Source organism: Chaetodon trifascialis, chromosome 3 (assembly GCF_039877785.1).
Source record: "Chaetodon trifascialis isolate fChaTrf1 chromosome 3, fChaTrf1.hap1, whole genome shotgun sequence".
NCBI lineage: Eukaryota > Metazoa > Chordata > Actinopteri > Chaetodontiformes > Chaetodontidae > Chaetodon > Chaetodon trifascialis.
In genome coordinates, this window is record NC_092058.1 from 3,582,076 (window position 1) to 3,594,369 (window position 12,294).

General features: G+C 45.5%; 2 protein-coding genes across 11 annotated transcripts in view; one reads left to right on the forward strand and one right to left on the reverse strand.

Annotated features, from left to right (window-relative positions):
* The window catches only part of rims4 (regulating synaptic membrane exocytosis 4), a 341,866-nt gene that overhangs the window by 248,721 nt on the left and 80,851 nt on the right, over positions 1–12,294 (forward strand). The window lies entirely within an intron of this gene.
* grip2b (glutamate receptor interacting protein 2b) overlaps positions 1–12,294 on the reverse strand; it is a 248,377-nt gene that overhangs the window by 23,566 nt on the left and 212,517 nt on the right. For all 10 annotated transcript variants that reach the window (XM_070958311.1, XM_070958308.1, XM_070958305.1 and 7 more), the window contains exons 7-9: positions 8,789–8,934; positions 8,255–8,402; positions 5,101–5,270 (exon numbers count right to left, since the gene is read on the reverse strand). In XM_070958311.1, the coding sequence (XP_070814412.1) occupies positions 5,101–5,270; positions 8,255–8,402; positions 8,789–8,934 (464 nt within the window). The remainder of the gene's footprint in view (positions 1–5,100; positions 5,271–8,254; positions 8,403–8,788; positions 8,935–12,294) is intronic.

The window sequence follows — 12,294 nt, forward strand, 5'->3', positions numbered from 1 at the left end:
AGGAGTATTTGTACACAAACAATACAAATACAATACAAACTAAATTAGCTTACATGAGCTAAAGGAGAGCGCGTGTCCTTTAGTAAAACACACCTGAGCCTATAATGGAAGCACAGGTAATCCTCACAGACTTTCACATTGTTCAGTGCTTCACTGCTGGTAGCTGCAGAATCAGCACCGTTAATTACGCTATCGCACGATATCGGAGGACACCGCTTCAGGTCGTACTCCTGTCCCTCAAAGCTGAGTTCCCACTTTATATATTTAGCCAAAATCTCTATAATGAATAAAAAAGGGAGAGACACCTGCAGCGTATGACTGACAGGTGGCAGTAATGTGGGCACAGTGGTAACACTGTCGCCTCACAGCTAGAAGGTCCCGGGTTCGATTCCGTCCTGGGGGGCGTGTCCTCCACCATGCCTTTGGTGCCTCCTGCCCTTTGTCTTGAGACCTTTCTGTGAGGAGTTTGCATGTTCTCCCCGTGTTCACCTGGGGTATCCTCCATAAAACCCCCACTAAAAACATGCAAGAACATCACCACCTGACCAATGGTGACGAAAGGAACTCGGTCCCCGCGCGCCGGTCAGCTGGCAGCCCACCGCTCCTGGTCTGCTGCGGAGGAAGGACTTACAAACGCGGAGAAATAATTTCACCAAAAAGCATGAAATGTGCATGTGGTGTGGTGATTAATAGGGTATGGATCTTAAATCTGATCTTAAATCTCTTAAATCTTACAAACACCTGCCAGTATTTGTAACACATTAGCATATTATATGAACTGATCTCAGTCTCTTGTCAGTTAATTAGAGCAACAACACAGCGGCTACAAAATGCAGCAACGTTGGTGGACTGTCTCATCTATTAAGAAAATCACTTTCCCTCTGAAGTCGGCAGAAGCTCTTCCTGGGAAACTCCCACTGAGAGCATCGGCATACAATCAAGGCTAAAGTCTGACAACCTACACAGCTTCATGCGTAATTCCTCTCTGCACACACTCATCTGAGCCCTGAAGTCGATCCTAAGCCACCCCGCGCTGCCACATCCACCCAGCAGAGCTTCTGTTTCCTCGACACGTGAGCCATCTTATCTGAAGCGCTCCGTTGGCGGGAGGTCTGAGGAGCAGAAGTGTTGGGCGGCCTCGGGGTGGGATCTGAGAAATGTGGAAACACTTCCCTCCTCTAATCCTCCCCCAGCAAAAATAAAGTCATTACGTCCAGAGGAGCACGCTGCAGAGACGGATCTGCTGACACACACACACACACACACACACACACACACACACACACACACACACACACACACACACACACACACACCTTGCACAGATAAAAGACGATACACAGATACACACACGTCTGTCCAGACTCACCAACATTACTCTATGCTGCACTGGAACACACACACACACACACACACACACACACACACACACACACACACACACACACACACACACAAAACCTTTAATCAGAGTGTCTATTAATAAAGCAGCAGCAGGCTAGCCAAAAGGTCTCCTGCAAGGCCATCAGTGTCCTAATGAGCTTCACTTGAAACACACACACACACACACACACACACACACACACACACACACACACACACACACACACACACACACACAAAATAGTGATTACAAGGAGGAAAGAATGAATTCTGCTTTGTGGAGACAAATGAAGGAGATCCGAGATGAGATGGCGACCTTTGTGTGTAGGAGTGTGTGTGGTCCGTTAACGCGCGTGGCTTCCACTAGTTCTTTTTAACGCGGAATAAAAGGAAACAGAAGGGGAAAAAAGAGAGAAAGGAAGAGGAAAATGAGAAGAGGGAAGGAGAGGAGGCAAAATGGGAGTGGAGGAGAGGGCGAGGAGGAGGCGTCAGCTGCAGGCAGCGTCTGACAGCATGTGAGAGAGGTGTAATGACTTTAATTAAATACCATCCTGCCTGTGCACCCGCCGTCGCTCACTCTCATTCATCTGTCACGTCTCTTTTTAACTTCCTGCCGTTTTCACGCTGAGATGAAACTCCCGCCCAGCTCAGATTCCATCGAACGCCGCGGCTTCGGCTCTGGAATTGGTGCTTATTTCGTGTCTATCAGCCTCTTCTTTTAATCCCGCCGTTCTCAACCTCTCGCACCAGCCTCTAATCAGGTCAAAGAAAAACGAGACGCGGGGAAGCGCAAACACGTTTCTCCCAACCGACCAGAAAAATGGATTCATGTTAGTGTGACAACGCTGGCAGCTTTATCACAGGCTCTACATGTGTGTGAACCAGCGCACACGCTGCCCACAGGCGTGTGTTTGCGTGTGTGTACACTTGTCACACTCAGCTGTGAGGCATTAACCTGGGATAATAAAGCAGCCGTTGGAATCAGCGTTCCTCCCGTAAATCCACTGGCACTAATTCTCCCGCAGATGAAAAGCCGTCACTTGGCTGCGGGTGAAGGAACGCTCCTTCAGCTAATTAAGCACAAAGTTGCTGTCGCACACGAAATGTTCCTCATTCGGTGTTCTGCGAGAGAGGACGGCGGGTGGAAAGACAGTGGGATGAGCGGATCCTTTTTTCTTTCCACCTCTTTGATTTGCTAAATGTGCGTGGGGCGACTTCATTTGGGATAAATCCTCACAAAATCTTTGTGGTGGTTTTTACGCTGCCCTAATTCTGGGTCCCTGTTTATCCAAAATGGCTGCTGAAGAGGGCGTGACGGCATGGAGCTCAGGATGTTACTGCACTATTCTGTCTCCTGTGTTGGCCATTTGGTCCTCACCGCTGTTTGTTAAGCTGAGGATGTCAAACGTTCCCATCTAGAGTCAAGGATATTCAGTCTCTCATTGACTGTGGTGCAGAGACTCTGTCTGTGCTGAGGGACACTGATGCTGCACTCACTGCATGAAAAAACACATTTTCGACCCGTAAATCCCCGCGAATTTCGTTGATTTTCGGTAATTTACGGCAAGTTTACGGGGAACTTTGCCGGCTCCGAAAATCGTCGGAAACGAACCATCTGTCGGCGGGGGGCGTGGTTAATCGCGCCTTCGCGGAGGTGCGAAAAGCTCTAATTAGCACATGAATGCTACCGACGTTGATCTACTCAGGCTGGCCTGCTGACTTCACAAACAACCATTGGATGATTCCACAGGCATTTTAAAAGGAAACCATCATGTGATTGGATAGCAACTCCAATCACATGAGTGAGTGATCATGTGATTGGATGACAACTCTGCTGCTATTGGTCATCTGTGCACCACAAATAATAATAATAATAACAATAATAATAATAATAATAATAATACTTGCTCAGCAGCTCCAGACAACATGTTAGAGTATTTCTGGTGTTTGGTATGGTGGCCCTGAGAGTTCAAACCACTGTAAGAAATCTGACTGTGTTTTCTGTATCTGCAGCGTTTCTCTCAGAGAGACGTTGTTTTCTGTATCTGCTCAGCCAACAGATGATCTGTCTCTGTTTCTGTACTCGGGTAGAAGAACTGGGTGGGTGTAGTTTACGCCAGGAGTCACGTGAAATCAGGCAAAGGTTGTTTTTTCTGTATTAGCTTCCATCTCATTTTGCACTCGCTCACTACTTTCCACACTTTGTTGTGTTTCTGCATTAGTCTGCGTTTTCTCCCTTTTCCTGAATACTGAGCATACGTTGTAAAAATGTTTCTTAAGTCCTTTGGGTTTTGTCCATCTGGATATGTTTTCCTAAGCTGCAGCACCTTCAGCTCTCAGGACCATCGTCGTTTGGTGAAGCGGATGATTGACAGTTCTCTCTTAGACTACATCCAGACTAAACTAGCGACATGTAAAATGTAAGAGCCGTGCACGCTTGAATTTAAGAAACGCTCTCTTAAATGCTAAACAATGTGAAATCTCCTCCTCTTTCAGCAGTGTAATCGTGCTTTGCAGCGATCATCTGGCTGGGCTTTGGGTCTGTGACCACATATGTTGTGTTGTAATATAGCAGAACACACAGTTTACTAAAAGGCAAAGCCAGTATTTGAATCCTCTGTGGTCAGCATCCATTAAAGCTCTGACGACGTCTGAAAGGCTGGATCACATTTTGGCAGGTCAACAAGATGTAGACGGAAATACAAAGAATTAAGGATTTTGGTGGCCCGTGACCACACACACACACACACACACACACACACACACACACACACACACACACACACACACACACACACACACACACACACACACACACACACACACACACACACACACACACTCTCCAGCTTGTGTGATGTTCTCGGGCTGGCTGTGAAAACCAGAGTGACAGCCAACAGCTTCAATCTCATCAAGAGATTATTATACTCATTAACTTCAAGACCAGGCGCGCGCACACACACACACACACACACACACACACACACACACACACACACACACACACACACACACACACACACACACACACACACACACACACACACACAGCTGCCTTCTAAACCAGTAGCCAAGTGTAAGATGTATTAACTACAGAGCTGCTTCATCACATGTCTGAAACAACATAATCACAGTATTAACGGGTGGGGGGTGTGGAGGACAACACAAGGTGAAGAAGGAGATGGAGGAGATGAAGAAGAAGAAGACGTAGAAGAAGAAGAATCACCTGATTGTTCTGAGAGCATCTTGTTAAAGGACTGCAGTTGAAAATTAGCCTGCTGGCTAACACTAGCACATTTACAGACATGTTGATTAAAGTGTGTCTTTGTTACAATAAATAAATGAAATGTAATGCAATTAATACTGACAAAAAATAAACCTTTTAACTACGAAGCCTCCTTATCCACTACAGAAGCACAAACATCAAGGAAAAATGACCACATCAGCAAAACACAATCTTTACTCTCCCTTTTGCTGCAACAGGTGTCTGGAGCTGGACACAGTGTGAACATCCCACACTGAAATGCAGGAAAGATCATTTTCATTAAAGCAAGCGTGGCCTGCAGTGACCTTTAGTAAACAAGGTCAAACCAGCGAGGTGAACACTTCAGGTGACATCAGTGTCACTCTTTCTCACTGGAAACGCAGTCCAGATTTATCAGGGCGTAGACAACAGATATAAAGTTTGTATGTTGATGTGCGGTCTTTTACACCCACCTGTGTCGTGCTGTTTCCCAGTTAGCCTGGTTTGATGGGAGGGGAGCATTTCTAATTTCACCAGTTCCGTTGTGCTCGCTAATAGCTGCGTCGCCTCCAGGACCGTGCAGTGCTCCGTCGACGTCCCGTCGATGGACAGCAGGTGGTCTCCAGCGTGTAAAGCTCCACATCTGGTAAAACAGAGCGACGGGAGAATGAGGAAGGAGTCTCACCTCGACAAAACACAAGAGAGCCAATTACAGCACAGGAGGTTCGGAGGCCGCGCAGGTTAGCCCGATTGGCTGAGAGGAGCGTGCTGCACAGCTGGTCAACCCGGCGACTGCGTTTCAGACTGCGCTGCAAACTTTAAAAATGATTTCGCACCTACAACCCATCTTTTTCTTTATTTTCAAATTAGACATTGTGCATCTTCTCTTTTCTCATGTTACGCTTCCCTTCCCGCTAAGCAATCCCGGGATGACTTCTTGACCCTTAAGCCTGCTCAGAAATCATTAATATCCAGTATTTATGACAAATGAATGGCTTTTGATAATCAATCGATCGAGCATGAGCTTGGGACACGTTTGACAGACCAGTGGTGGGACAAAGTTGTGCTCAGTTACTCCTTGTGCCAGGCTGCAGCTTATACAGTTCAAGGTATCTGAAATATTTCCAGACATTGCAGACCGATGTGACACATGCGATGCCTCTTCTTGTAATTTGAGTCACTTTTGGGCAGACTACATGTGGACTGACTTCTTTACTACTACTACTTTACTTTATCGCTTGAACAACTTAAAATGAACTCCTCACAATCATAAATACCAGCCTTTTCATCCCTCTTGGCGAGACGCCGCATTTTACTTCTGTGGAAATCTCCTAACTAAATTTACACTGAGAGGCAGTTTTAAGAGGAAATGAAACCCTTTCATAAACTACTTTAAATCCTTACCAACCCTGTCCTTGGACTACCCCCCCCCCCCTCTCTTCTTTTATTTGTTTAGTAATTTATTTTTATTTATTTATTTCTCCTTTTTTTCTTGCTTTCTTCAGATCTGATTTTTTATTATTATTTATTTATTATTATTTATTTTCTTTCTCTTCTTTTTCTCCAGTTTAATTTACATTTAATTTGATGGCTTATCTACAATTAGATTATCAACACATTGCAGTCTTGTTTGTAAAAATCCATCCATTTTCTATGCCGCTTATCCCTTTCGGGGTCGCGGGGGGGCCGGAGCCTATCTCGGCTGTCAACGGGCGAGAGGCGGGGTACACCCTGGACCGGTCGCCAGCCGATCGCAGGGCACAAACACACACCATTCACACTCACACTCACACCAATTTAGAGTCACCAATCAACCTAATGAGCATGTTTTTGGTCTGTGGGAGGAAGCCGGAGAGAACCCACGCATGCACGGGAAGAACATGCAAACTTCACACAGAAAGGCCAGACCCGGGAATCGAACCTGCGACCTTCTTGCTGTGAGGCACGCGCACTACCTGCTGTGCCACCGTGCAGCCCGTTTGTAAAAATGTTTAGTAATATTTTGGTGATCTATTGTTATAATTCCACATGCAGAGACACTGCTCATTGTTGTGTGTAAAGAAAAGAAAAAACTGGATTAATTTAATTTCGGACTGCTGTTATTTGTCGATCCCTAATAAAAAGATTTTAAAAAATAAATGATTTTGCAGCCGTGTGGGATGAATAGTGACAGAGCCTGGGCCTCCACAGTCAACCTGTTCAGCTGTCTGAGGTTATTTCAGCGCTCGTTTCCGCTCTGACACCAAGTTCAAGTGCTTCATGTATATTTTAGAGCCAGACTGAAGCTCGGGGCAATACCCTGTCTCCTCCTGTCTGTGTTACTTATAGGACTGCATACAGCCAGTGTGTGTGTGTGTGTTAGAGAGAAAATATACACTCTGCATAAATCTGCAGCCGCTGCATATCTCTAAGCCAGCTGCAAAGGTTTGGTTTGAGAAGTGGGAGAGGGCAGAATGACTCCACCAGCCAAACCGAGCGTATGCAAATGCTGCTTCCTGCGTTCACAGACATTTACATCAGCAAATGACACATCATCAGCTCGGTGAACGCGCTTTCCGTGCTGACAGCCCAACATAAAAATGAAAAGTGCGAGGCAGATTGTTTGAATCACACTTAGCTTCATTGTATGTATGTTAAATTTAACTGGATCTGCGACTTTTTTTCCTGGAGAATATTCAGGCTTCATGCAGCCTGAGAGGTGAAGCCCGGGACAAAAAGCAGAATCGATTCACTGTAATCCACCGAGCTGCGACCACGCAAACATGGATTATATCGCAGTGTTGTGCCTGAACGATAGTTCATGAACTCTTTCATATTTTGTGTGAACGTGACCTGAACGTACTGTATTACTGCCTGATGATCGTTACTGGAACTCGTTCATTCTGTGAACGGCACGCTCTCTCAGTTTAACTTCGTTCAATAGGGTGTCAGATTTCTACAGAGCCTTCCAGGCGAGAACTCGGCTAAAACACACCGTAAACAGGCTTTAATATGTAGCGGAAAAAACACCCAATCTGGCAACACCAGCCACCAGCGTCACACCGCCGCATGCGTCATCAAAACAAAAAGCAGCATGGAGGCGTCGTATGATCATTTAAATGAGTTTAATGACAAGGTCGGTGAGGATGGGACAAATCTGACATTTCTATGCAAACTTTGCCCGACAGCTTTCAAAAAGAAAATCTGCACTTCAGTCACATGAGGTGAAAGCTGCAGCTGCTGCTGGTGTGGACTGAATGGACGGCAACAAAGCGCTAAAGCAGCAAAGGGGAAATGCTGTCCCCTCAATGCTGATGTAAACGCTGGCTGGATAAAGATTCAAAATGGATATGAAGATGAAATCTGAAGCATAGTTACAGAGTTAACACTGATAAAATAATCTGTCTGCGGTTCTTTATGGGCGATAATTTAGAGAAATAACAGCTCGCAGCAACAAATGGAAAAAAAGAACGATGAACTTAGTTCAAAATGTGGAAATATGAAATATGAACTGAACTAGCTCATTTTAAAATTTGCGAACTGAACTTTGAACTAGTTCATGTAGAAAGTGAACTTTCCCAACACTGTGATATACTGTGTGTGTGTGTGTGTGTGTGTGTGTGTGTGTGTGTGTGTGTGTGTGAGTACCTGTCCACCACGCTGCCTGGCTTCACCCGGTCGATGACGATGACCTGCTTGTTTCGATGACTGGCTGATGTCAGTGTGATACCCAGCGTTGCTCCCGGTGACTTGGCGATTTCCACTAATAGCGGGCCGGAGGCGTTCGTTACCGTGTCTGATTGGAGACAAAACGTTTTTCATTTGAATCCCTTTGCTGTGATCTGGTGGAGCAGAGTGCCTTTCAATTTCTGCATCACCAACGTGAAGCAGCTGATGAGCTCGAAGCAAAAACGCCCTTAAGAGCAACAACCAGCGGACTGTTTTCAAGGCTTTCTGATGAGTTAAAGGAAGCAGTTTCACACAGACGCTCAGCTTGAGGCTGCAGACGATGCCAACACATCAACACAAAGCTTCCATTTTTTAATTTCAGTGGCATTTTGGTAAAGTCTGCCACAAGATTTAATCCATCTCTGATGTTTGTGTGTGTGTGTGTGTGTGTGTGTGTGTGTGTGTGTGTGTGTGTGTGTGTGTGTGTGTGTGTGTGTGTGTGCGGTCTCTCACCCATGATCGTGACGTCATACTCTATCTGGAACAGGGCTTCCTGGCCGCACTGAGCCAGCACACTGAGGGCGTCGCTGTGGTTGGCGTTGTGCAGCGGTACGCCGTCCACGCTGAGGAGACGATCGCCGGGACGCAGCGTGCCCTCTCTGAACACACACGCACGCGCACACACACGCACACGAAGACGATGTCAGACGTTAAAATACAGAGATTTGAGACCTCCAACTTAAGAAGTGGAGAACTTTTTACCTTCATCTCTTAAAAGTCGAGCTCACAGCTCATCAGTTTGCTCTCCTCTCTCAGATCTGCTTCGTTTGTGTGCCTGGGTAATGGCCGTTCTTGTAATATGTATGACACACTGTATGTGCAAAATATCACTTTTTAACCATTCCCTTTGTTATTGCTGCGCTTTCTCTGCCACCTCCTCTCACGTCCCATTCATCTCCTCCCTCCCTGCTCTGAAAGCTCCTCTTTCTTTAATCATTACTTCCAAACATCTCTCTTATTTCTTCATCTTACTCATTTCCTTGCTGTCCTACTTGTTCCTGTCTCCTCCTGCCTCCACCGCTCTCCGTCTCTCTGATCTCTCTTTCTCCTCTCATCTGTCTGAGGCTAACAGTATCATTCCTCCTCAGGTTCAAGCGGAGGACAAACACAGTGGACACAGCAGATGATGCTTTCACGGACTGGATGCTCACCATCCAGAGGAGCTCAATGGTACATCTCAGGCAATTATTTATTCTTGTAAAAATGGATATGCAGCATCTTTAATTTTTCATGCACAGGGCTGCATTAAGGCGCTGATAGATGCTTTATGTACGCCGGCACAGTGTGAGCAGCACAGAGCCGTCACACCAGCCAGGAGTCGTAAAGTGCGATGCTGATCGCCCTGAGGCTTTTTAGCAACACGATAAAAGCTAAGCTGAGACCAGAAAGACTTTATTAAGGCTGGAATTAGGTTATATAGAAGAAGTACTCGTTTCACAAGAAATGTGCAGAGAAAATGTGATTACTACGAATTCAAACAGCTTTGCGCTGATTAGCTGAGAAAGAGGCGAGCAGAGCGACAGTGACAGCGCGGTCTCAGTGCACTCTGGTCATGTGACCCGAGGCGGCATTTAGCCACTATGCTCCACACCTGAGGAACAGGTGTCCTGCCGGAGAGCCTCAGGTCCTCAGAGACTGTTGTTATTTTTAAAAGAAGGTTAAAGACACACCTTTCTAATCAGGCTTTTAACTGACCTTTCAATTCCTTTGATGATGCCTTTTATTTTGCTGTTTTATATTCTGTAGTATTTTATCCTATTTAATCTACTTTATTTATTATCTTATGTACTTTTCTTCCTTTAACTGTCTAATTTATTTTAGTTATCGTATATCATGCCTTTTACTTTTAACTGCAGTGTTTCCTGTTTCCTCAGAGTTGTGTCTGGTCTGCTGCTGGGGGCGCTGGTCCCGGGTGCCGGCGCCCCCTGTGGTCACAGTCTGCAACGACTCGTCTCAGTGTGGACGGCCCCAAGGGTGGCGTTTTCCTCAATCCTCATGCCATGTCTCACTAGAGTGTGTGTGTGTGTGTGTGTGTGTGTGTGTGTGTGTGTGTGTGTGTGTGGTCGTGGGTGTGCATATGTACATACGGAGGGTGGGAGGGATGGGTTTTCTCTGTCTTTATGTTTCCTTATAATGGTTTTAACTGTTGTAAAGCACTTTGTGCTGCATTTTGTCGCGTATGAGAAGTGCAATATAAATAAAGTTTGATTTGATTTGATGATATCTTCACTGTCTGTTGTCCATTAGACCAAAACAAGCCCACCCGCTGCTGTAATTCAAAGACTGAGGTGGATTGAACTGTTTTAGGGTGGATTTTCCCTTTAAAGGCGGCTCAGGCTTCAGCAGTCGGCTGAAACAAAGTCCTCCAGACTTGGCTGACATTTAGCCGACTTTCAAGGCCCGCAGGCTCGCTGTGTCTTTTCCTTCATGTGACGATGCAGTAAAAGCAGTTTGTGATCCTGCATGAAACAGCGTGGCTCTCTAATACTTTCAGAGTAATTCCCACTGGGCGAAGCTAAAAATGTAGGCACTCCTGGGACTGTATGGTGCTGTGGATTAACTTTTCTCCAATTGGCATATAAATGGGAAATAAAGTAGCATGAATATCTCATTCGTTTCCCCTGGACTGACCCACATTTTCAGGATGATTTTCTTCAGAATGGCGTTAGATGAGCTTCAGGGCAAAATAACTCAAGAGTAAAAGAGAATTTAATCCTGGTTTTGTCTCAGCCTGTCGACCTGTGGGGGATCACTCAGACCACAGATGGTGTAAAATCAACAGTTTTGGTCAAAGATCCCCGACAAGCATTCATTCACTTCCTCAGGGGAAAAATAACACTCGGTCGTGAAGCTTACTTTCATGCCGTTATTCTGCATGTCCTAATTTTTGCTGCGTGCAGTTCGTTCACGCACTTGAATAAAAATAGCATCTCTCACTTCTGAAGTCTGCCTCGACTGACTGAAGCTGAAGTGATCAGAGAAGAGGGTTGGCTGGAGTGAACGTGGAGAGACAGCTGAGGAAAACCTGCTGTGAGGTACTGGTCTCCAGAACAAGTCTTCCTCATGGATTATCCAGGCCTGCTGAACATTCTTCCAAAAGAAACTCCCAGATTATCGTTGCTGATGGAGGAGAGGAGCAGTTGTTTCACACGTCGCTCCAAAAATGTCCCACATGGACGTTCAGTTGAGACGAGGTGTCGGTGAAAGTCTCAGTTTTCACCTCGTCCTCAGTCTCATCACGTTCAGTGAGCAGCTGTCTGAATTTATCAGGTTTCTCTTCTTTCATTCACATTTTTCCTTGAATTGTCGCTCGTCTGTCTGAGTTTTGTTCGACTGGGTGAAGTTAATACTTTTATTTGTCTCCAGTTTGGTGCCAAGCAGTCACTGCTGTGGTCCGTCGTAACACCAGTTCCACAAAATACTTCAATTAAACGTCTTTGTACAAGTTAAATCAAAGTAAGACCACTGTGATCGTTACACAGCCTCATATCCAAAACTTTGATTGAATGAAGTTACGCTGAGTTCATTTATTCTGCAAAGACGTAACGTAAAACACCACCTGGCTGCGTCTCCATCAGCCACATGGTCGTGCACATAATGATCACAAACATTACTTTCAGTGCTCATAAACATGAAGGTTTCTCTCAGATCAGCCACAGAACATCAGCTTCAAACCGGTGCAACACAATAAACCTCATTTATCAAACGACAATCACCTGCAGACCTGAGCTTCATCTGCACATAAGGACTCTATGAACTCAAATGTTTCCACACACTCCATCATGCTCGCTCCTTCATGGCTTCGTGGCAAACACCCAAACACAACATGTGAAAAGACTTTTGGTGGTTAACTTACTTTTAAATAAATGTAGCAGAAATAATATTTGCAATTTCATCCAAAAAACACCAAAAGCATTTTCTTTTTCAGAAGAGAGCGATCCGTCGCTTTGTGTAACGGA